Source organism: Cimex lectularius, unplaced genomic scaffold, assembly GCF_000648675.2.
Source record: "Cimex lectularius strain Harlan isolate CLEC.00 unplaced genomic scaffold, Clec_2.1 scaffold85, whole genome shotgun sequence".
Taxonomy (NCBI): Eukaryota; Metazoa; Arthropoda; class Insecta; order Hemiptera; family Cimicidae; genus Cimex; species Cimex lectularius.
This window is the reverse complement of record NW_019392718.1, coordinates 526,127-549,392: the sequence shown is the minus strand read 5'-3', so window position 1 is coordinate 549,392 and position 23,266 is coordinate 526,127. Positions and strand designations below refer to the sequence as shown.

At 33.2% G+C, this 23,266-nt stretch overlaps 1 protein-coding gene across 4 annotated transcripts in view; it reads left to right on the top strand.

The window, feature by feature from the left end:
* LOC106669723 (high affinity cationic amino acid transporter 1-like) overlaps positions 1-22,694 on the top strand; it is a 51,996-nt gene extending 29,302 nt beyond the window's left edge. The window contains exons 2-14 of one of the 4 annotated variants that reach the window (XM_014399424.2): positions 8,349-8,586; positions 14,705-14,833; positions 14,896-15,051; positions 15,115-15,219; positions 15,279-15,434; positions 15,504-15,628; positions 15,800-15,897; positions 16,384-16,523; positions 20,059-20,161; positions 20,230-20,387; positions 20,455-20,621; positions 20,712-20,820; positions 22,545-22,694. In XM_014399424.2, coding sequence (XP_014254910.1) covers positions 8,349-8,586; positions 14,705-14,833; positions 14,896-15,051; positions 15,115-15,219; positions 15,279-15,434; positions 15,504-15,628; positions 15,800-15,897; positions 16,384-16,523; positions 20,059-20,161; positions 20,230-20,387; positions 20,455-20,621; positions 20,712-20,820; positions 22,545-22,636 — 1,776 coding nt within the window. In that variant the 3' untranslated portion in view covers positions 22,637-22,694. Of the gene's footprint in view, positions 1-8,348; positions 8,587-14,704; positions 14,834-14,895; positions 15,220-15,278; positions 15,435-15,503; positions 15,629-15,799; positions 15,898-16,044; positions 16,179-16,383; positions 16,524-16,660; positions 16,801-20,058; positions 20,162-20,229; positions 20,388-20,454; positions 20,622-20,711; positions 20,821-22,544 lie in introns of all 4 variants that reach the window. The other 3 variants (XM_014399406.2, XM_014399396.2, XM_014399414.2) reach the window with 3 other exon arrangements.
* The last annotated feature ends 572 nt before the right edge of the window (positions 22,695-23,266 follow it).

Here is a 23,266-nt window from a genome sequence, read left to right as displayed (position 1 = left end):
TAGAAGTATATTCTACCTCCACGTCATGATATTACTTTTTCAACATGCAGGACATAAACTTTTCTGACAAGTAATGTTGACTTATTAAAAAAACACTTTACTAAACAGGTTAATTGATTTCTCAATTTGTCCTTGTAAGACGGCTCGCTCTCTTATAACTTTCAGAAAGGATTATAGACTTGTATTCGTTTGTGATCCTGTGTCGGAAAAAAAAAGTTCGATACAAAAAGTGGGCTTGGAGTAAAAGTTGTTTTCGCGAACGGCACGGTTTTATTAATGAAGATGTATAACGTAACAGAACGTCGCTTTCTCGGATTCTTGCTCGATTGTTTTCCCATTAATTTTTCTTAAACAGTTATAAAATGTTTATTTATATAAAACACGATAGTTAAAAATTACGATTTATGGCTAGAAAATAAATAATGTGTTTTTGTGAGTTGTCCTTCATTTTCAGTAGAAGAATGATATTATGCACAGATCAAATTCTGCTTTAAAAAAGAAAATATTTTCTCCAAGCGATACACTGCTTGTGGATAAAGCACTCATTTTTAAACGCACAAATTTAAAACGGAACCTTTTTCATTTATCTTGCCCACACAATCAAATAAAAACGTAAAATCGTACATTTAATGACAATATAAAGTATTTAATAATTAAACATCAACATTAGAAAACCGTTTCCGTTTTTAAATATACTTCAAAATCTACTCTCATTTTTGTATATGTTTTAAAGTACTTTTGTTTCATGCGATTTCGAAACTGGTAAAACCGATGATCGTTAATTTGTTGTTTCAACGACTGTTCAATTATTATTAAATTTTAATAGTTGATATTGTGTCAACTTCGATAACGCCATGAGTGCATATTGATAACTTTAATTGTCTCAATCTTTAATTGTAAGGAGTGAATTAACAGTAGAAATGTATTTGTTTCTCAATATAAAATCTCAAATACAATACGACAATTACACCTAATGAAAATTGAATGTTTAAGAGGATCAGCGTATGTAAAATTAGTCTCATAAATAACTAATTATAATTTTTTATTCCCAGGTCTAGGTTGAGATGAAAAAGCTAGTCACGAGCGGGCTAGCAGAAGGTAGTGGGTTCGAATCCCGCTCGTGATTCTAGCTTTTTCATTTCAATCAAGACTTTAGATAAAAATTATAATGAATTAAAATAATCAAAACGGTCAATTATGACTACTAACACACATGTTCAATAATTTAAAAAAATTATATGCTTAAAACTAAAAGCATTACATACCAGAATTTGTTCGTTTCAAAACAAAGTTCGCTTACTTCAATGTTAACTAAAGAAAAAAAACATATCTGAACATCCAGCTATATATTTTCATAAAATGAGAGTGAGCGAGGAAAAATTAAAATGAGGGAGAATGAAAGATAATAAGAATGTGAGATAGCGGTCAAAATCGAGAAAAAAAGACTATGGAAACAATAAAGGCGAGAGAGAAATTGAGATTGAGAAAGAGAGAGAGAAAAGAGAGTTTTGAAATCATGAAAAATAATTGGCAGAAAGGCACATAAGAAACAATCAGAAAGTAGAAAAACAATAGGTAAGGCTAGCTAAGGGTAAAGGAATGAGAGTGGGTGTGAGATATAAAGAGAGGGAGAGAGGGAGAGAGAGAGAGTGATAGACAGAGAGACTAAGATTCAGACGGACAGACAGACAAAAAAGCCAAAATTAGAAAGCAGAAGTAAGCTAAAGGAAGATAAAGGGAGAGAGGGGGTTGAGACTGTGAAAAAATTCAATTTAGGCAGAAAGTAACAACGAAAAGGTACAAAAACAATAGGTAAGGTTAGCTAAGGGAAAAGTAATGAGAGTGTGTGTTTGAGAGAGGGAGAGAGAGAGAAAGAGAGAGAGAATGAGAAGGAGAGAGAATCCAGAGAGAAAACTTGGAATCAAAGAGATAAAATAGTTGATTAAAATGTAACAAAAGAAGAAAATAATTTAAATAGAGAAAGAAAAAAAGATAATAACATCATGGAAGAGAGGGAAAGAGGGAGACAGACACAGAAAGAAAGCGAGTGAAGTGATAAAAATACTGTGAGAAGAGGGGGAGAAAGTAAGTGAAAGTATAAAGTTCGAAATTAGATAAGAATATGAAATTGAGATATGGCATGAAATAAAAAAAAATTGAAATTGATGGAGAAAAGAGTGAGAATGAAAATAAAATAAATAAAGAAAGAAGAGAGACTGAAAGACAGTGAGAGAAGGGAAAGAGCGTCGGAAACCAAGTGAAAAAGATGATGATGAGAAGAATTGGTGTCGAGGGTTTGGTATTCCCCAACGACCTTTTTTCGAACGGTTATTTCCAATTACTTTAATTCAATTCATATCACATGAACTTCTTTTTAGAAGTAGGTAGAAGTTCATAGTAGTTCATTAATTTTCATTTTTAAAAGAGAGAGTGAGAATGGTAATACAAGAATGCATTATGCAATTGATACAATTCAGCCGATAAGCTGTAGGAAGAATGTGTTTTTCTAACGTGTTGATGAACAACCCAATTCCGGCCGTTGTTAAAAGAGCGAAGCCAATTGTTGCCATCCCAAGGCCCGAGCTAATTACACCTAAGATGCCGGCAGGTAAGAAAAAAATACCAACCCAAAGTACAAAGTTCGTAGTAATTAAAATTGTATTTAAACCAACACAAATCGTCCAGTTGTTAGATAACTGGTCGTACTAATTGTCTGGCTTATTAATGCTTAACGTTTGTTGGTTTTAAATATTTAATTCAGCCCAAACTAGGCCAGTAATTTCATTTCTTTTTGTCCCAATTTTCTTTTAACCTGTATGATGCCTGTTTAATGCCTATTTAATGACTTTCTTAAATATTAAAAGAGTCCCCAGGACAGTCTTTTTAAATGTACATTGTACAATATGAAGAAGAAGAAGAAGAAAAATAACTTTATTCTGGGAGTGGTGTCCCCTAAGAATAATTTACATGAAATAAATAAAGGAAGTTCCTTCTATGACTGCATACCAGTAAGGCAGGCCAGAAGAGAAATTTACGAGAATATTAAACAACAGTAACAAATGTTAACGTGAGGTCTCTGCTTGGAGGGAGAGGAGGTGATTATATAGGTGAGATTTAAAGGAGAAAAAGGAGGCAGCGTGACGAATAGAAAGGGGAAAGGAGTTCCAGAGTTTAGGGGCTATTTTATATATTTTAATATGGAAACGCACGAGAAAAAATTGTGCCTTAGGAACAAAAGGAAGAACCATCCGTTTAAATTCTTAAAGATTTTTTTTTCTGATGTAATTCTTAAATTAATTCCGTCAAATTTAATTGTTCAAGTGATAATGTTACAATGAAGAAAAAAATCAGATATTTTCTTAGTTATGCAGATTAAGACTAAGAACTATTTAAATTCACTATTTTTCGTGGTCCGCTTGACCAATTAATATCTTTCAAGTAATTAAGGTTTTAGATGAGATAAAAAGTCAGTGTCAAGAGCGGGATTCGAACTCACGACCTTCGGCTTGACACGCCGCTCCTCTACCACTTGAGCAATCGTGACTTTATTGCAATTCATGCTGTAATAACACGTTCTAGTCGTGTCAAATTGAGAGATAGTAATCGAATGGGAAGTTGGATTGATGTGACGTTTAAAGAAAAACACCTTGAGCAGCCAAACGACTGCAATGTAGAAAGTACGTTCGAAGTGATGTCCTCAATATCCTGATCAAAAAGGAAGAGTTACGCAACGAGCCGTTAGTGTATGAAATCATATAGATATTGACACGCTGAAATGTCGAACGATTTGGTTTTTAATTCCGCGTTAATTAAAATTAATTAATTGAGGGGGAGGGATATTCAATATTCTCCTGTTTCCCAGACTTTATCGATGTCATGGTCATTTGTATGTTTAATAATGATTATTATATATTTTTGTGGTGCCATTGGAGGTATTCAACAAATGGACAATACACTTTCAAAATGAGCGTATTGGAAAAACACAAATTGTTACAAATACACATATTATAAAACATCTAAGTTTGTTTTTTAAGACAATTATTTAAAACAATTGTTTAAACGAAATAACCAAAAGTTATTCACTGAAACATAGTCTATAATTTTAATCATCTTTGAACCCATCCTTGTGTCAAAAAATTCAATTTTAGAGTGTTTTTAAAGATGGGAAGACAATTGTGGACAAGAATTACTCGCCTGAAGGAGCGAGGTCGGTGCACTCTGTGAAACGACGGAGAATTTTAATTTCAATTAATTCAATTTTGAGGTAGACCCATGCTATCATTTTTGCTTTTAAAAGAACCGTCAATATTTTCGTTTCAAAAAACAAAAATTACGTTATATTAAGTTTTTTTAAATTCGTTCATGAGAATGTGCTGTTCTCATGCTGTTCAATAGTCAATTAGTTGAGATTGATAGATTATTTTTAATTTATTGAATGTTCAGCGTCACAATCCATCAAAATACTTTTAAGTCAAGTGTTTAAATGTACTTTCATTGATTATTCAACGTGTAATATTGACACTATATCGTGACTTGGACGTTCTCTCCCTCACTCTCTCTCTCTCTGACAAATTACCTGCAATTCGCCTTCATCAGGCGATGTCCCGAGTGCCGTCTCAAGATTTAATTACACATTTGACTCCTTTCCAAGGTTTCCACGGCCCAATGTCAAAGCTTTCGGGGGCCGTCGACATTAAAAAAAAACATTTCCGATACGGAAAGAAATCTATGTTCGGCCAGAACGCGCACCAGCGGCGATGACACGGTTTGATAAACGGCACCGTGCGAGAATTAACTCAGTTTCTCCATTGTAGGTCGGTTGCTTAAGATCAGAGACGGAACCGGGGCATCTCTTGCGGAAATGACTTCTAAATTATCTAATAATGAAACTATGCCAGCCCAACATTATAAATAATTCAATTAATTAAGGTTTTTAGTTGAAATAAAAAAGTCAGTGTCACGAGCGGGATTCGAACCCACGACCTTCGGCTTGATACGCCGCTATTCTACCACTTGAGCTATCGTGACTTCGATCCACTGGGCACTAACTTCCCATCTCAACCCCACCTTTTGAATTTTCCCTCCTTTTTGGCATTTTTCAATGGCAAAATGGCAAAAAGGAGGGAAAATTCAAAAAGTGGGGTTGAGATGGGAAGTTAGTGCCCAGTGGATCGAAGTCACGATAGTTCAAGTTTACTAACTTTTTTATCTCAACTAAAAACCTTAATTAATTGAATGATATTAATTGGTCAAGCGGACCACGAAAACTAGTGAATTATAAATAATTCTTCTAGCCTATGGAAGATAAACTAGCAAAAACAGTTCATCTAAAATTGTTCTCTTTACTGTGGAAACATTTTATGACTTATCCGTACAGTGGTTTTAAAGGTGATAAGTCAATTGTGGACAAGAATGACCCGGCCTGGCATTTTTCCAACGTGAAAAAATCATTTCAATTAAGTTTTCCAAGCTGGTAGAACGGCAGTATTTTTAAATTGTTTATTTTGAAGTAATCCTTTCGTTATCTTTGTTTTATGATCTGAATCATCTGTTAAATCTACATCCGTCTAGGTTTTGTGTAAATTCTGGCTTAAAGTACGGTCGCAAGAATACCAAGAAAACCAATTTTGATAGATAATGATGCACGTATAGTCCCTTTTTGATGTTGAAGAATTGCAGAGCTTCCTTGTTCACTGAGGATTTTAAGTAATGGCAAATCTAAAATCAATTGATGAAATAGCTAATAAATATTAAAACGGTACTTGACCATGATAAATAATACTTATCCATAATAGCAAGCACACAGAGCACTTGGTTTATTTGATCAATTAACACTCAATTTAAAAACCTGGTACTCTTAAGCAAGTACAAGTACGGTTGTTACTATGTATCAGTCACAGGATTTCCTTGGTGTGTATATTATGCAAAAGTGCTCGCCACATGTGGTACCAAGTTGCATGAGATAAACTAAATACCAAGTCCTCATCATATACACTTAGTATATTTGTAAAGAAGACATATGCTATGAAACCTGGTCGCAATATGCCAAGGCAACCCACTTGATAATGAAATGATAATAAAACTCGCGGTAGCCGAGTGGTTAAGGCGTCAGACTCTCGGCTAGTAGATCCCACGGTCGTGGGTTCGAGCCCCACCGTCGCCTCTGGGCTTTTTCTGACGTCTAAGGGGACCGGTGGCCGCAATTGAAAGAAATTGACATGGCATTCATTAATGTAAGGGGCGGGATCGGATCTCAGCGACCCTGAATTTGGTCCCGACCCCCTTCAAAAATGAGTTTCTTCGATGGAAGAACGGGGGCTCAAGTTCACATTTGTGTGGCGAGCCCTCCCTCATAATATGGAGCCAGGAATAAAGTACAATAAGCTGTACAACTCAGCTGCAGTGCTCAGGAGGGAACTCCTCCAGTCCCTGGTATAAAAAAAAAAAAAAAAAAAAAACACTAAATGCCAAGTAGCATAATACATTAGATACAAATTAGCACGTTACACTATATACTAATTAACATGATACACTATATACCAATAAATAAGATACACTAAATACCAATTAACATGATACACAAATTAGCAATTATTAAGATACAGTAAATACCAATTAACAAGATACACTGAATACCAATTAACATGATACACAAATTACCAATTATTAAGATACAGTAAATACCAATTAACAAGATACACTGAATACCAATTAACATGATACACTGAATGCCAATTAACAAGATACTCTAAATACCAAGTAGCATGATACACTAGATATCAATTAATATCATATACTAAATTCCACGTAGCATAAAACATTAGATACCAATTAGCATGTTACACTATATATTAATTAACATGATACACTAAATACCAATTAACAAGATACAGTAAATACCAATTAACAAGATACACTGAATATCAATTAACAAGATACAGGAAATACCAATTAACAAGATACACAAAAATACCAAGCAGCATGATACACTAAATGCCAAGTCGCATAGTACATTAGATACAAATTAGCACGTTACACTAAATACCAAGTAACATGATACCCACAATACCAAGTAGCATGATACATTAAATACCAATTAACATGATCCACTAAATATCAATTAACAAGATACAGGAAATACCAATTAACAAGATACACTAAATACCAAGTAGCATGATACACTAGATATCAATTAACATATACACTAAATGCCAAGTAGCATACTACATTAGATACAAATTAGTACGATACACTATATACTAATTAAAATGATACACTATATACCAATTAATAAGATGCACTAAACACCAATTAACAAAATACACTAAATACCAATTAACTTGATACACAAATTACCAATTATTAAGATACAGTAAATACCAATTAACAAGATACACTGAATACCAATTAACGTGATACACTGAATGCCAATTAACAAGGTACTCTAAATACCAAGTAGCATGATACACTAGATATCAATTAACATCATACACTAAATTCCACGTAGCATAATACATTAGATAACAATTAGCATTACACTATATAATAATTAACATGATACACTAAATACCAATTAATAAGATTCAGTAAATACCAATTAACAAGATACACTGAATATCAATTAACATGATACACTGAATGCCAATTAACAAGGTACTCTAAATACCAAGTAGCATGATACACTAGATATCAATTAACATCATACACTAAATTCCAAGTACCATAATACATTAGATACAAATTAGCATGTTACAATATATACTAATTAACATGATACAATAATTACCAACTATTAAGATACACTAAATACCAAGTAACATAATATGCTCAATATACCAAGTGATCTCGATGTGCAGTGATTAAAGTGATAAAAGATATATTTGATTCATTTCATATCACATCGCTATATGAGTGTACCTGGTACATAAAATATCAACTTTTGAATCACTAAGAATGCAACATACTTACTTATGCCAGTAGTGTCCTCGTCCGTAATGCTAGCTTATTTAATACATGTAGTCTAATACGCCATGTCATGTATCCTACAAATACTTAATACCAAGTAAAGGTACACGCCAAATCGATACCATGTAGCCTCGATTTATTTAAAACGGTACAGTTACTACCAATTTACATACCAAATCACTTGATACCTTGTTGAAACACTATCGATATGCGCTGTCAGGTATGATACTTTTGACTGAAACATGTTTGCCACTTACGATTCATATATACACAATTTGCCTAGTACATACAATTGGCGAATTTCGCCCAAAACACTGTTTTTATTTGATTTGAATCATCCTGTTTCGATTTGAATAATTAAAGTTTTGACCTTTCTGTTTCAGAGGATAGTGTCCAAGTTCGGTTCCGTGGTGAGCAGGAAGAAAACCGACGACACAGATGCCAGCCTCGAAGGTTCCCACCTGGCCAGGGTGCTCGGCTTCGGCGACCTGACCCTCCTCGGGGTCGGGTCGACACTAGGCGTCGGCGTTTACGTCCTAGCGGGCAGCGTCGCCAGGACGGACGCAGGTCCAGCTGTCACCCTGTCCTTTCTCGTCGCTGCCATCGCCTCCTCCTTAGCAGGTAATAACTCATAAAACATTTTTCCCTCAGCGATTCGTGTGATTAAATGCTGTGAGAACCAGGGCATATAGTGATTTTTTCGCAAGAATTGTCAAATAAAGTTTTATTCTGTGAAAGTAGGTGTCAAATAGCTGTTTGATGTTTTATTCTTCTTTTTAAGTTGTCTTTTCTTTGCGAATTTCAGCCATGATGCTTATTTTAATTTGAATTCGTTGTCGACTATTGTCCAGGTTTAAACCGGGTTTTTAATTCCGTTTGACTCCAAAGCGTAAAAGCGAGCCTCTCGAAGGAACCCTTGCGTGAAATCATGAATCATTGAATGACGGCCTGAAAAGTCAATCATTGCACGGAAAACGTTAGCCCTCTCTCCTTGGAACAAAACAGAATCCGGATCCCCGTTCTGCTATCTTGCCACGCGGACCGAGCATCTAGGTCTCTTTTCACCCAAAAACACCCGATTTCACGAATATCATTTTCTAACGTTGATAATTTGAAAAAGGGAAAACATTACATCAACTGTTTGTTTGTGGGCACAGCAAAGATGCAATTACAAGGCAAATCGGTTTGAAATTATAATTAATGTTTTTAAAAAAAGCGGTCATTCGTTTACCATTATCTTTCTTTACTTCTAATGATCACTAAATCATAGATCATCATCACACAATTTTGTATTTAATAGAATCGGACATAAAATAGGTTTGTGGAATTAGTAAACCGTATTTTCGTTTATAATTGTGTGCCCGTTTTGCTAAGTCGGGGTCGGTAAACTCATTGTTATCGGTTTAATTGATACCCGCATTCGATCGACGTTTCCAGGATGTGCTTGTTTAACTACCTTCAATTATGCTCACAGCTTTCGCGGATTTTAGCATTTTTCCATTTCCACCTTTACGTCATCTGGAGTGAGGTAATTGTCCAGTAATCTACTCTTCAGGAATGACAATTATCTTTACATTCATTTCACGTTTCAGTGTTGAAATTCGAAAACATCTAGATTTCTCGCGTTATCTCGAAGAAGATTGATGCCTTATTTTTCTTTTGGAATAAAGAAATGTAAATTGTGTTATCTCGGCAATAGAGCTCACAATATTGCCCAATTGCGATTGACAAATGTTAAATTTGTGCATTCAAAATTTGCAGTCTTTTGATACATAAATCATGAGATTTGAATCTTAGGAGCGATTAGATTAATTGGTGGTTCAGTCGTTTCCGAACACTTTGGTCTGGGTTTTCTCAAAAAACCGACCTCAGGCGTATAAACGAGAAGAGACAAAACGCTTTTTCTACTATTATCCTATTTGGCAACCCTACCTCAAAACTTTGAGTACAAATATTTCCAAGAAATTACTGCAAAGCAAAAATTACATATATATAGATACCTAGATACAGCTCTTCTTAGTAGACATCTAGATAAAAAATATAACAACCGGACAACAATAGTACAAGGCAAAACAAACTGGTCAGAAACGACCAAACTACAGAGGAATTATTGTTGCGTCAAACTAACCTTACGCATCACTAACACCTAATGCGTTAAAACTAACGTTCCGCTTATACAGGAAACCAGATGCACCATTGAAGATGACGAGAAGCTGAAACATATGACACGACTAACAGTGCAAAGAACCAAGGATAGGCAAACCAAATTGGTCAGAAACGACCAAACTACAGAGGAATTATTGTTGCGTCAAACTAACCTTACGCATCACTAACACCTAATGCGTTAAAACTAACGTTCGGCTTATACAGGAAACCAGACGCACAATTGAAGATGACGAGAAGCTGAAACGTATGTCATTTCAAAACTGCGAGGATATTTAGATCAAACGATAAAAAACGACTAGTTTACACAAGAATTCATTTTCATTCGTACAATCTTACTGGGTTTGACCATGTGTTCAACATGTCTTCACTGACTGATACCACCAACCAGAGGAATTGCCAAAGTTTGGTCAAGCCTTTAAACTCCTACCCGGGACTGAGCCAAGCCCTATGCACGGTATATAAAAGCATATAGAGCATATGGCGTAGGGAAGCACGACGTGAGCGATAAAAATCACAACAGGTGACATCCGTGTACATGTATGTACATATGTCAAGCCATATCCTACAATATTGCGCTTCAAGCACTTAGACAAATCAGAAAAACAGACGAACTTACCAAATGTCAAGGAGTAGTGCTCCGAAAAAAATGCTTGCATTTTATTTAAAAAATGGATAGAAGCTATATGGGACAAATAGTAACAAGGGAAGACTGGCTTCAAATACTTCACTGAAATTGAAAATAAAAAGAAAAGCAAAGAACCCATTAGGACATTAATTAATCAAGGAATTAAATGTAAAAAAAACATATTTCTCGAGCCTTACCTTTAACCAGGGCCATGTTAATTTCAACCTTTTAAACCATAATTTTAGTTAATTGGTCTGACGGTATAGGCTCTCCCCGGTTAGAAATTAAGAGATAAAATGTATCCGAGTGGAACGGAATGTCTAGCCCAAAAACGATCTTTACAGACTGAAAACTATGCAGGGTGTTCGGCTACTCGAGTCACAAACTTTGCCAGTAGATTCAGCATTCAAAATGGAACCAAAAAGTCCTAGTTAACTATGGTCCGAATCTCAACAATTTCGTAGTTAGTTCACTTTTTCTGATTTTTTAAGATTGCACGACCTTGCTTCAAATAAACAATGATAACTCTAACCTTCGTAAAATAAGTGTTTTAGTAGCGAGAACTTTGAAAAATATTTTTTTTTTTCAAAGTTGAAAAACTTACTATGGAAATTCTAAACTACTATTCTCAAACCTAGAAAAATGCTTAAGGAAATTTTGAATGAGATTATTAAACTTTTTTTTAAATTTGGGTTTGAAACCGAAATAGTGCAAGATACTGATTTACCAACACGACTGCAACTTTGATTAAAGGATTACTGTATTATTATTCTCCGGAATAAAAGAATTTTAAGATTCAAAACATTTTTAGTTATCTACGTAATATCATGATAACACTATGGCTACTTTATCTAATACACCTTATGTACAGGTTTTGCGGGTTTAATGCAACGGCAGCGCGTCGAAAATACATTGCGGAGGGTGGAGAGATTTAGAATCAAAATTTAAAAAACGATTATTTGGGGATCTGGAGATGCGGTCTGGTGTGCCGTAGGTTTTAGACATTTTCTTTATCTTGCCAACGTTTCGATCTTTATTGAGATCATCTTCAGGGCCTGGGATTTTTAAACATCGTTTAAATTTTACAAATACATGAAGGATGTGGAAAAAAACACGACACAGAAGAATGACACATCTACACGGGAAACAAACACTTTGAGTGAGTACAAATACTTTGAATCTAAAATTTCCGGCATTGTCTAAATTCATTTTTTTCTCTTTGAAGGCTCTGAAGATGATCTCAATAAAGATCGAAACGTTGGCACGATAAAGAAAATCGAAAAACTACGTCACATCAGACCTCATCTCACGATCTCTAACTAATCATTGGCTAACTGTCACTAAACACCACACATTAAAACAACGTTTAATAAATTCATTCAAAATTTCTTTGAGTTTTTTTATTTTTTATTATTATTAATCTTTCCACCTTACCAATCCGTCAACCACGGTTTCTTACTTTCCTTCATTCATTTCTCCATCTTTGAAAAAAGTAATTAAAAAAGCAATTGCGCCACTAAAATGGATATTAAATGGGGTACTTTTTCTGAAATTTGCTGGACTCTAGGTTTGGAAATAGTAGTTTAGAATCATCATAGTAAGTCTTTCAACTTTGAAGAAAAATATTATTTTCAATGTTCTCGCTACCAAAACGCTTATTTCACTAACGTTTACATGTTTAATATTGGTCACATCTTATTGGAAATTTAACGTACTTTTCAATGGTCTCAACGGATTTGTCCAAAACCTTTTAGTTTCGGAGTTATCATTGTTTATTTGAAGCAAATTCTTGAAATCTTAAAGTATCAGAAAAAGTGAAATAACTCTGAAACTGTTGAGATTTAGACCATAGTTAATTAGGACTTTTTGGTTCCAAATTGAATGTAGAATCTACTAACAAAGTTTGTAACACGAGTAGCCGAACACCCCCCTGAAGAAGAAACCCGAAAAACAAACAATTTTGTTGCATACTTGTATTGGTCCTCCGTACCATATACATTCAAAACTAACTTCTAGATGGTAAAAACAATTACAATCCTTTATTTTTTGTCAGCAGTTGTCCGTTAAAATAAGAACTCTTGGGTTTCTTCTTGATTTCTAATGTTCATTTTGATGTCTGGGTTTAATGATACTAGGATCGAAGCAAATATAAGAGATAAAGGCGATGGTACATTAATAGAAATAACACATAAGAGATAGATTTAAACGGGAAAAAAGGTACATAATAAAAGAGAAACTGGAAGAAAGTAAAAATAGATAAATAGGTAGAGTCAACAAGATAGATTCTAGGTAATTAAGGTTTTTAGTTGAGATAAAAAAGTCAGGGTCACGAGCGGGATTCGAACCCACGACATTCGGCTAAATACGCCGCTGCTCTACCACGTGAGCTATCGTGACTTCGATCCACTCGGACACTAACTTCCCATCTCAACCTCACCTTTTGAATTTCCCCTCCTTTTTGCCATTTTTCAAATGTCATGTAATCTATTTGATTCTCGGCGACAAATGAAATGGCCACGGAGAGCTTTAGTGAAGATATACTTCATGTAACTTATTAAATTTACTAGTGACTCCGCTTGACCAATTAATATCTTTCAATTAATGAAGGGTTTTAGTTGAGGTTAAAAAAATCGCAAAAAGGAGGGAAAATTCAAAAGGTGGGGTTGAGATTGAAAGTTAGTGTCCGAGTGGATCGAATCACGATAGCTCAAGTAGTAGAGCAGCGCGTATTTAGCCGAAGGTCGTGGGTTCGAATCCCGCTCGTGACACTGACTTTTTTATCTCAACTAAAAACCTTAATTAATAGAAAGATATTAATTGGTCAAGCGGACAGGAAAACTAGTGAATATAATAGATTCTAAGCTTCTGAGCATTTTTCGGCACTTTTTGAACTTTGAACGGTCGAACCTTCTTCGATTTTTCGAAAATACGGAAATAAAACTTGATTGGGGCAAAAGAAATGGGGGGTTTTAATGGCAAACTCGTGATTCTTCTGACCAACGGTGAAAGTGCTTATTTCTCAATTGATTATTACAGGCTTTTGAACGATCGGAACGCGAGGCCTACTGGCGATTATGCCTTATGGGGACACATGGCTGATGTAATGTTTCGTTTGCAATTTTTCCATTTTTCCCCTCTTCTTCTTCGCCCCACTCTTGGCCTTTATTTACATCTTGTCTGGGGAAACGGAAATTTTAGTCAATCGTCAAATAAACCTGCTAATTGGGCGGGTAATGGTTGATCTAATGACTCCTGCCTCAAGCCGAGTTAATGAGGGAAAAATAGCGAAAAATTTCCATGGTTGGTTTTTGGTTTTTTTAGTCCATCCTTAACTTGACCCATTTTTTTTTAAATTATTATCTTGCATATAAACAAACAGTGTATATTTCTATATAAGCACCCTCTTTAAAAAATAAATATTTTATTCAGGTAGACGAAATATCCGTATAAAATAATCTATGCAAAACTAGATCAAATGCTTAACTGGAAGGAACGTATAGGTAAAACAATAAAAAAGGCAAAGGCTACAACAAATGTGGGCTAAACAGTTTAGGCGTTGACACGGCGCTCATCACTGTAAGGTAAAGGTCCCGGGTTCGAATCCAGCGGACCTGCATTCGAACCTGACATACAAATGGGCTTTTTTCAAAAACACCAGCACCCTGAGGGTTTATATGATCTCTGCTTTTGTAAAAAAAAAAGGGGGGTTCCATCCACGTGGAAGAACCAAAAAGTAGCTGAAATTTTTGGCTAGAAAGTGTCTGAACGACCACCAGATAATTTTTACTTATTTATAGATTGGAAGGGAGATTCAAATCATAACGATAAATCTCTAAAAAATAAATCATAACAATTAATCATAAAGGAAAACCAATATCCTGTAAAATAATTAATATGGTCTTTCAAGTTTAGGTTTGTTTTAAAAAAAATGGTATTTTCATTTAATAGGTCTCTGCTATGCTGAGTTTGCTGCAAGGGTGCCGAAAGCAGGTTCAGCCTATGTCTACAGCTATGTCACCGTAGGAGAGCTTGCTGCGTTTGTCATTGGTTGGAATCTCATACTTGAATACGTCATAGGTGAACGTTTAATTAAACATAATTATTTTTTTAAATTATGCTAAATATTTTAAATATTACAGGGACAGCAAGTGTCGCGAGGGCTTTCAGTGCGTACCTGGATCAAATGTTTGGAAAGGTGATTGCATCGACACTTACAGAAGTAATGCCACTACATGTAGATTTTCTGTCTCCTTACCCAGACTTTCTCTCCCTCGGGATTGTACTTCTTCTCACAGGTTTTTTCCCTATATTTATTTTTCAGTATAATAGTTATTTTAATATAAAATTTGTTCATATAGTTTTGCTTGCTTATGGAGTCAAAGAATCAGCATTGTTGAACAACATATTTACTGCATTAAATCTGTTAACTGTTGTGACTGTTATTATAGCTGGACTTTTTAAAGGTATTTAGAAAAAATTCTTAAAATTTAGTGTTTCTTGTTAATGAATTTTTTTTTTTTAGTTGATTCTTATAATTGGGCTATACCAAAAAGTGCTATTCCAGCAAAGGACAAAGGGGGTGAAGGCGGTTTCATGCCATATGGTATATCCGGAGTAATGGCTGGAGCAGCCAAGTGCTTTTTCGGTTTTGTAGGATTCGACTGCGTTGCTACAACTGGTGGGTATCAGATATTTTTTTTTTCATTAATTTACAATTCACTGAACTTTTTTCCAATTGTTTGCACAGGAGAGGAGGCCAAGAATCCACAAAAACACATCCCACTGGCTATCATCTTTTCTATGCTGATCATTTTTTCATCGTACTTTGGCATTTCAACAGTTTTGACTATGATGATCCCTTATTTTGAGCAGGTGAATGCCTTTAACAATTTTTTACTTACTTTAAAAGTTTAAAACATTTATTATTTTATGTCAAGTGATTAATTTAGCAAGAATGATTTATGATATAAATGTTCTTAACCATTATTTTTTTGTTTTATCCTTTTATTATTAAGTAGCATTAATGCATTGTGTTTTTTCTAGGATCTAGATGCACCACTTGTAAGTGCATTTGAAATTACAGGAATGCCAGTTATAAGTAAAATTGTCTCAATTGGTGCTATTTTTGCCCTTTGTACAAGGTAGCTATAAAATATTCTCCATATTAAACACTGCGTAATAAAATAAAAGTAATTTAGCATAAAAAAATTGGGATATTGATTTTAAAAGAGGTTCAATAATATTAAAGAAGCCAATGTTCATGAATTAAATCCAGTAAAATATTCTAGCATGCTTGGTTGTATTTTTCCCCTTCCGAGGATCCTATATTCAATGGCAAATGACGGCATTTTGCCTCAATTTTTCTGCCATGTGCACCGAGGGTCACCGCTCCTGGCAACACTCTCATCTGGCGTTTTCGCAGGTTATTCCGTGATCAAAATTTCACTTGGAATGTATCCGTTTGATTAACACTAAATAACTGGAGAAGGAAGCATGCAAAGGAATGATTTAATCATGAAACTCTAATGCACCGAAAAATTAATTGATAACATGTTAATTTTTTTAAAGAACACAGGTTTTTTTACACAAAAAAAAATAAAAAGATTAAATAGTAAATTTTCTTCCAGTCTTCTTGGAACTATGTTTCCAATGCCTAGGATGTTTTATGCAATGGCTGGAGATGGTCTTCTATTCAAAAGACTAGCAACTATTAACAAAAGGACAAAAACTGCTGTTTTCTCGACAATACTCTCAGGATTGATTTCAGGTTGTATCATCAATGTGATAAATGTCTTGTGTGCCAAATTGCAAAGTGAAAAAGGCAGTTTTTGTTACTTTTTTACAACTGTTATTTTTTTAAATATGTATTTGGTTTGCATGATGTCATGTGGTTTTTTAAAATAGTCTTTTAGGATGCATGTTTCCTGCACCGAGGCTGCTTTATTCCATGGGGAAAGACAAAACTTTGTGGAATTTCCTGGCTATAATCAGTTATAGAACACAGACTCCATTGAGAGCTACATTTGTAGCAGGAGGCATAACAGGTTAAGGCCTGACTTGTTGAACAATATTTTTTTGTCCTGAACAAATTAATATGTTTCATCGTTTCCACTAATTCATATTTTAACGAGTACATTTTAAAGAAAATAAAACCATCTTTGATAACCTTTGATTTCTCTCTCAAAACTATACTTAACCTCGAAAGCTTAATAAACATTTGGCTAAAATAAAACACAAAATGTGTCAAATTAACATTTTAAGAAATATTTTCACCTGCAAAGATTTCTATCATTGTAAAATTTTACATAATTAAACATACATCGCTAAATGTAAACTCTATAATTGTAATTGCTTCTTAATAAATAAACCAGTTTTAACCCTCGAATATCAGCTTGTACAAATAAGTTCATAGTGTTTTTAATAATTTCATCTTGCTTGAGTTTTTGAACTAATGTTTCTTTAGTTGTTACTGTTTACAAATATGAAAATTGATTAGTTAAACTGTTTTTATTTATAAATTTCATTTGAGAGCTCATATTTTACAAGATGTTTTGTTAATTTAAAATGAAAGAAAGAAAATATGGTAATGAACACTTTAAGAAAAAGAATTCTTTGTAAGTAGCATGCTTGGTTCAAAAGTGGATATTTTGATTTGGAAGACACAAAGTGTTTTAGTTCTTCAACTGTTGATAATGACCACATTCAAGCATTTGCAGATGGATATGTGTTGGACCAATATATGTGCCTGTTGACTGTGAAAAATTTATTGGACTGCATCAACCCATTTTTAAAAAGATTGACATTTGGATATGAAAAGTGGGTCCTTTATAACAATGTTTAGAGAAGAAAATTTTGGGGAAAACGTAACTATCCACTGTTAATTACTCCAAAAGCCAGATCACATCCCAAGAAGGTTATGATGATGTTGATGATGAATACTAAGGCTTATTGTACTTTCCTAGTTCTTTAGTTCAGTCAATGACCCGATCCTTCTCTTAAGAAGTTATCAGTTAATTCCTTTCCCTGGGTTTCTTTGCATCCCAGATTTGGCCTCCATCAAACCGTTCTTTGCATTTGAAGGTTATATGGGTGTCTTATTCGTTGTATAACTTGCGAATGTGGTCATCATTAAATCTACCCATGTTGTGTAGATATTTTCTCAGATGGTAGTATGGTATGTAGTCCTACTCTTCTGAATTTAGCCCTCTCTAACCGTAGCATTATGTTTGACAGTCTTGGTGAAGGTCGTTTTAACATAAGCTGTCTAGTACTCGAATGTTTATCCTCTTCTCGTTTTGCCCTTTTTAATCCATTCTGTGATTGAGGATTTTATGTTTGTTTTTGTTGGCACAAGAATAGGTTCAGGACCTATAAATGGTCTTGCAGATCCTCCTTCGGCCAGTATGTCTTCCTTTTCATAACCCAAAATTTCCTTGTGTCTTCATACCAAAGATACTAGCAGGTTGTTGTGTTTTGTCAGGTCAGCATTTACTGACTAATTTTGATGTGATTTTTTTACATGCCAATGCCTGTAAATGGAGTTGCTTGGCTATCCGATCGTATGAGAATTATTTTGTCAGTCTAACCTCTTTTAAGTTTTTCTAAGGCACAAGAGTTGATGGCATGTATTTGAGCTTGAAAGACTGAAATGTACTTCCCTAATGAGCTTGGTTGCTCATATTTTGGACTTGTACAGAAAACACCAGATTTAGTCCCATCATTTGTTTTGAAGCCTTCTGTATACCGTATCATTGTATCTGATTTCCTCCTGAATTCTTCTTCTCCTTTGGAGTCTGTAGAGACTTTATTAGATGTTGCAAAGAGAGTTTCAAACCCCAATTTCTAAGAAAGGGTATCTGATTTTATTGATTATTGTAGTTTGCCTGAAATATTCAGTTCCCATCAAATTTGATCATTTTAGGAGTCTAAGTGAGTGTTTTATAGTGTAATTGACAGGGTTGTTTGCATTGTCCATCCCAAGAAGGTAATGTCGTGCATTCGATGGGTTTGAATGGCTACTTTAGTATGAACGCCCAATTAAACCATCAATTATAGTATATACTGCAAATATTCAAAGTGATTAAAGTCAGCAATTCACCAAAAAATAACTGGCATTGGTTAAGAAATTGTTTAGCCTTGGCTAGGTTGTACTACCAAACTCACCATTTCCAATTTTTTTTTTCTCGCTAACTCTTCTTCAATTTTCCTCATAAACATTTTTGGAGCATCATCAATTGACACTTTATTGAAACATTAACTTAATTTGTTAATGTTAGTTTTTGTTTTGTCTGTGTTTAGTTTTCCTCATTTTTATATTTAAACAAATCATGTTTAATGGTTATAGACACACTGTAAGTTTTGTTAATTGTGCATGTGTGCCTTTCAATTGTGTTTTACATGACTTTGCCATTGTTTACTTTCATAGTAATATGATTTCTGTATTATAAACAATAGTTTTGTTTTATATTGTATATTTATTTATTGTTTTATTTTTTTAAAGTCTTCTTGTGCATGGTTATAATTTAACCTGTTTTGGGTGTAAGTTTTAACTTTATTGTGCAGCATGTTGTTCATTGTTGGGAGTTGTACTCATTTGCATCGTGTTATCCGTAAACTTTTACAACTTGTCAAAATGTTTTGTATTAATTTTTGTTGTATTTTGTCCCATTGATTTTTGATTTTGAGAAAAGCAATAAAAAAATTTATTAAATCAAATGTAAATATACAAATTATGAATTTTTTACTAGTTGATAATCAAATAAAAAAGTTAAAATTCATTCTAAACATTTTTTTTATTTACTCAAGAATATTTTGAAAGTTCAACCATCGTTGAATTATGAGATTAATTTAACCAAAATAACTTTCAGTTTAATTGTTCCAATTAATTATTCTTTTTCGAACCCACATTATTCGGCTCAATATGCTGCTGCTCTATCCATTTGAGGTATCATCACTTCGAAAGTAGTGGCATATTGAACCAAAGGTTGTGGGTTCGAATCCCGCTCGTCACACTAATTTTTCATCTCAACCAAAAACCTTAGATAAAAAATAATAATAATTGGAATAATTAATATGGTCAATTATGACCACTAAACAAAAATGGATTAATTTCATTTTAATTTTCAACTCAATTTCAATTCAATTCAATTTTTAATTTTTTAAAAATTGTAATATATTAATTGGTCAAGCGGACCACAAAATTAGTGAATTTAATTTTCAATATTATAATGATTTTTTACACCAACATGTTTATGTTATTATTTATTATTATTTCCATTTTAATTTTGGTTTTAAAAATCTAGGTATAATGGCAGCTTTGTTTAATTTGGAACAGCTAATTGACATGATGTCCATTGGAACACTTTTGGCGTATACAATTGTTGCCCTTTGCGTACTGCTTCTTAGGTATTTGAAATTTCCCCTCACCCCCTCAGGTGATTTAAAAATTTTAACTATTTCATATCATCATACAGATATAGAGATCCAAAGCCTGCATTGTACGAGCCGAGCACACACAACACTGATGAAATCTCTTGGTCTCATTCTATGAGTAACTTGGTCAACCGAAGAGGTATGACAACACCTGACAAGACAACTACGGCAGTCTCTGAAGCAGCGACGATTTCATTCAGTAAGTCCATAAAGCTTCTAATATCTAATATTTTTTGTTTATTTTTTAATTTTTTTATTTTTTGCAGTTGTTTTAACTTTTATAACAACTCTCTTGATTGTAAACTTCGAGGATGAAATAGGCAAAGGGAACATGGGTCCTGTTTATATAATTTTGTGTTTTGTAGTACTCCTTTGCTTACCAGTTATCATCATTGCCTTCCAGCCACAAGACAACCCCAGCTTATTTTTTAAAGTATGTTTACTAAAATTATTAAAGTGATACTAATGTTTGAATATATTTTGTTGTTACTAAATCCGCTGAGTTTCATAAAAATATTTTCAGGTGCCTTTAATTCCTCTTCTTCCATGTATTAGTATTTTCATCAACATGTACCTGATGATGAAACTTGACATGCATACTTGGATCAGATTTGGTGTCTGGCTCATTCTCGGTAAGTACATTTTAACCAAATATTATTTAATTAAATCAATGTATAGGTAATTTAATATATTAGCCATTCTTGCATTAATAAACAGAGTAAATAAACAGAACTTGAAATGCTTCCCTTGGGTACTATACAACCTACAGGTGATTCTGTTGTAAAATCATCTTTGAAAAAAAAAAAAAAAAAAAAAAAAAAAAAAAAAAGAGAGATTGAGTCCTGGTCTAGAGTGATGTTCCAGTCAAACAGATTTTCTGACATAGAAGCTTTTTCTCTCTATCTTATCATCTAAAAGCAGTTATTATTTAAAAATTATCCAAGGAGAGACATTTTATTTATCTCAACATCACCAGCACCTTCATATATCATACTTGCTTCATCTTTACATTTTTCGTGTATCAATTTTCTTTTTCTTTTTTTTTCTTGTGTCCTTTGAAAAACTGAACTATTTTAAACAATTTTTGTTGATTTTGCCCCATATTATGTCTTCTAACGTTCTACCTTCTCTAAGATATTATTTATTATTATTTATCACTATTTAAAAGAACTAACAAGAAATGCAACCTGAAGATGTACATATGTAACATAATAAACATTCAACTAACCTAAATATGATTAACCTCAAATCCTACATGATTGTTTACAATAAAAAGTGTTAAAAAAGAAATTCAAACACTATCCCTTCATAAATTATGCTATTTACATTTTTCAGGTATTCACTTTCTTCTATTCTTTCTTGTGTTTTCTTGAAATCTCCAGCCATTTTGAACAATTCAAACCTTAGGGTGATTAACCTTAAATCCTTTACTATAGTCTAAAATTAAAGGAAAGAAGCAAATTGCCAACTCTTCATAAACCAGCCTTTCTTTTTTTCTAAGATTTCATATATGTATTTCTTTGTTATATTTTTTCATGTGTCTTCACAATAAATTGCAGCCATTTTAAACAATTCTATTAGATCATTGTACCTCCATTTATTCATTTCTTTCCTCTGATGTGTCATCTTCTTATAAATACTTTCAGAAAACACAACTAACCACATCTGCAACTGTGGAAAAAAGTTATATTAAAACTGGAAAAACCTTAATCACAACCTCATCTTAACCTCGAACCCTGTATGATTGTTAATAACTGTTGTCATAAACAAACCATATCTGCAACTGTAAAAAAGAACAGTTATTGTAATAAATTATTATTATCTCTTAAATAAATTCTTCATTTTTGTCTACAATTAAAAAAAGAGCAAATTAATTACCAGCTTATCATAAACTGTTTCTTTTCTTTCCTGTTTTTCTTTCTTATGTCTTTTGAAAATTGCAGCCCTTTTAAACCAGTCTATTAGATCTTTGTACCTCCATATGTTTAAGGTTAGGCAGATAACCTTAAACCCTTTATAATTGTTTAATATTCAAAGAAAAAAAGCAAACCACCAGCCCTTCATATTTTTCACATTTTTCATGTATTAACTTTCTTTCTTCTTCTTTTCTTTCGTTCATTTTCTGGGAATATGCAGCCATTTTAAACAATTCAAACTTTAGGGTGATTAACCTTAATCCTTTATTATAGTTTAATATTAAAAGAATGAAGCAAATTACTAACTCTTTATAAACCAGGTTTTCATGGTTTTTCCTTCTAATTTTTCATATTCAACATAACATTTGTAATGTTTTTACAAATTTTAATAGATTTTCAACTTTTATAGGTATTAAAAATTAACTTATTGTCTGTTTCAGGTGGTTTAATATACATTTTCTACAGCATACCAAACAGCGTTGAAGGAAATAAAGAGAAGCTCGCCAAACAAATGGAAAACATAAGGAAATGAGCGTTGTGCCAGTGCGGTGTATAATAATTGTACAAACAATATATTATTTATTTTATAATTTTAATTTGTTAACTAACACAAGTTCTTTGTGTAACTCAATCATAACATAATGAATCCCAAAAATTTTCCCAGTAAGACATTTTACTTGAGTGTTTTGATTTGTTGATGGATAAATTTTATTTATGTACATTATATAAGCTTACATAATTTGAGACTTTGACCAATCTGTCCAAATAATTAAAAAATTTATTTATTGTAAAGAACTGTTTATAGCGATCAAGAATGATGTGAAAATGTTTCAGAAAAGACAAGATAAGTGTAAAATACATTGGGTACATTAAGTTTCAAAATATTGACACAAGAATAAAAGATAAGTAAAATAAGTAAAACATTTGTAAAGAGAGTATAGATTTTTAAAAAGGTTACGATTTTAAAGAAAAAAGATTTTTTTCTAGACATAGATTTTATGATGGAGCTTGACAAATCAAACAAATATCACATACCTTAGAGATTTTAAGGAGGGAACAATAATCAGGGTTAATATACTGCAGATAATTGAGCGGCAACTTTGCATTGAATTGAAAAATACTGTGATTGTTTCTTTTCAGTATTAACTTTAGTATTTTTAAA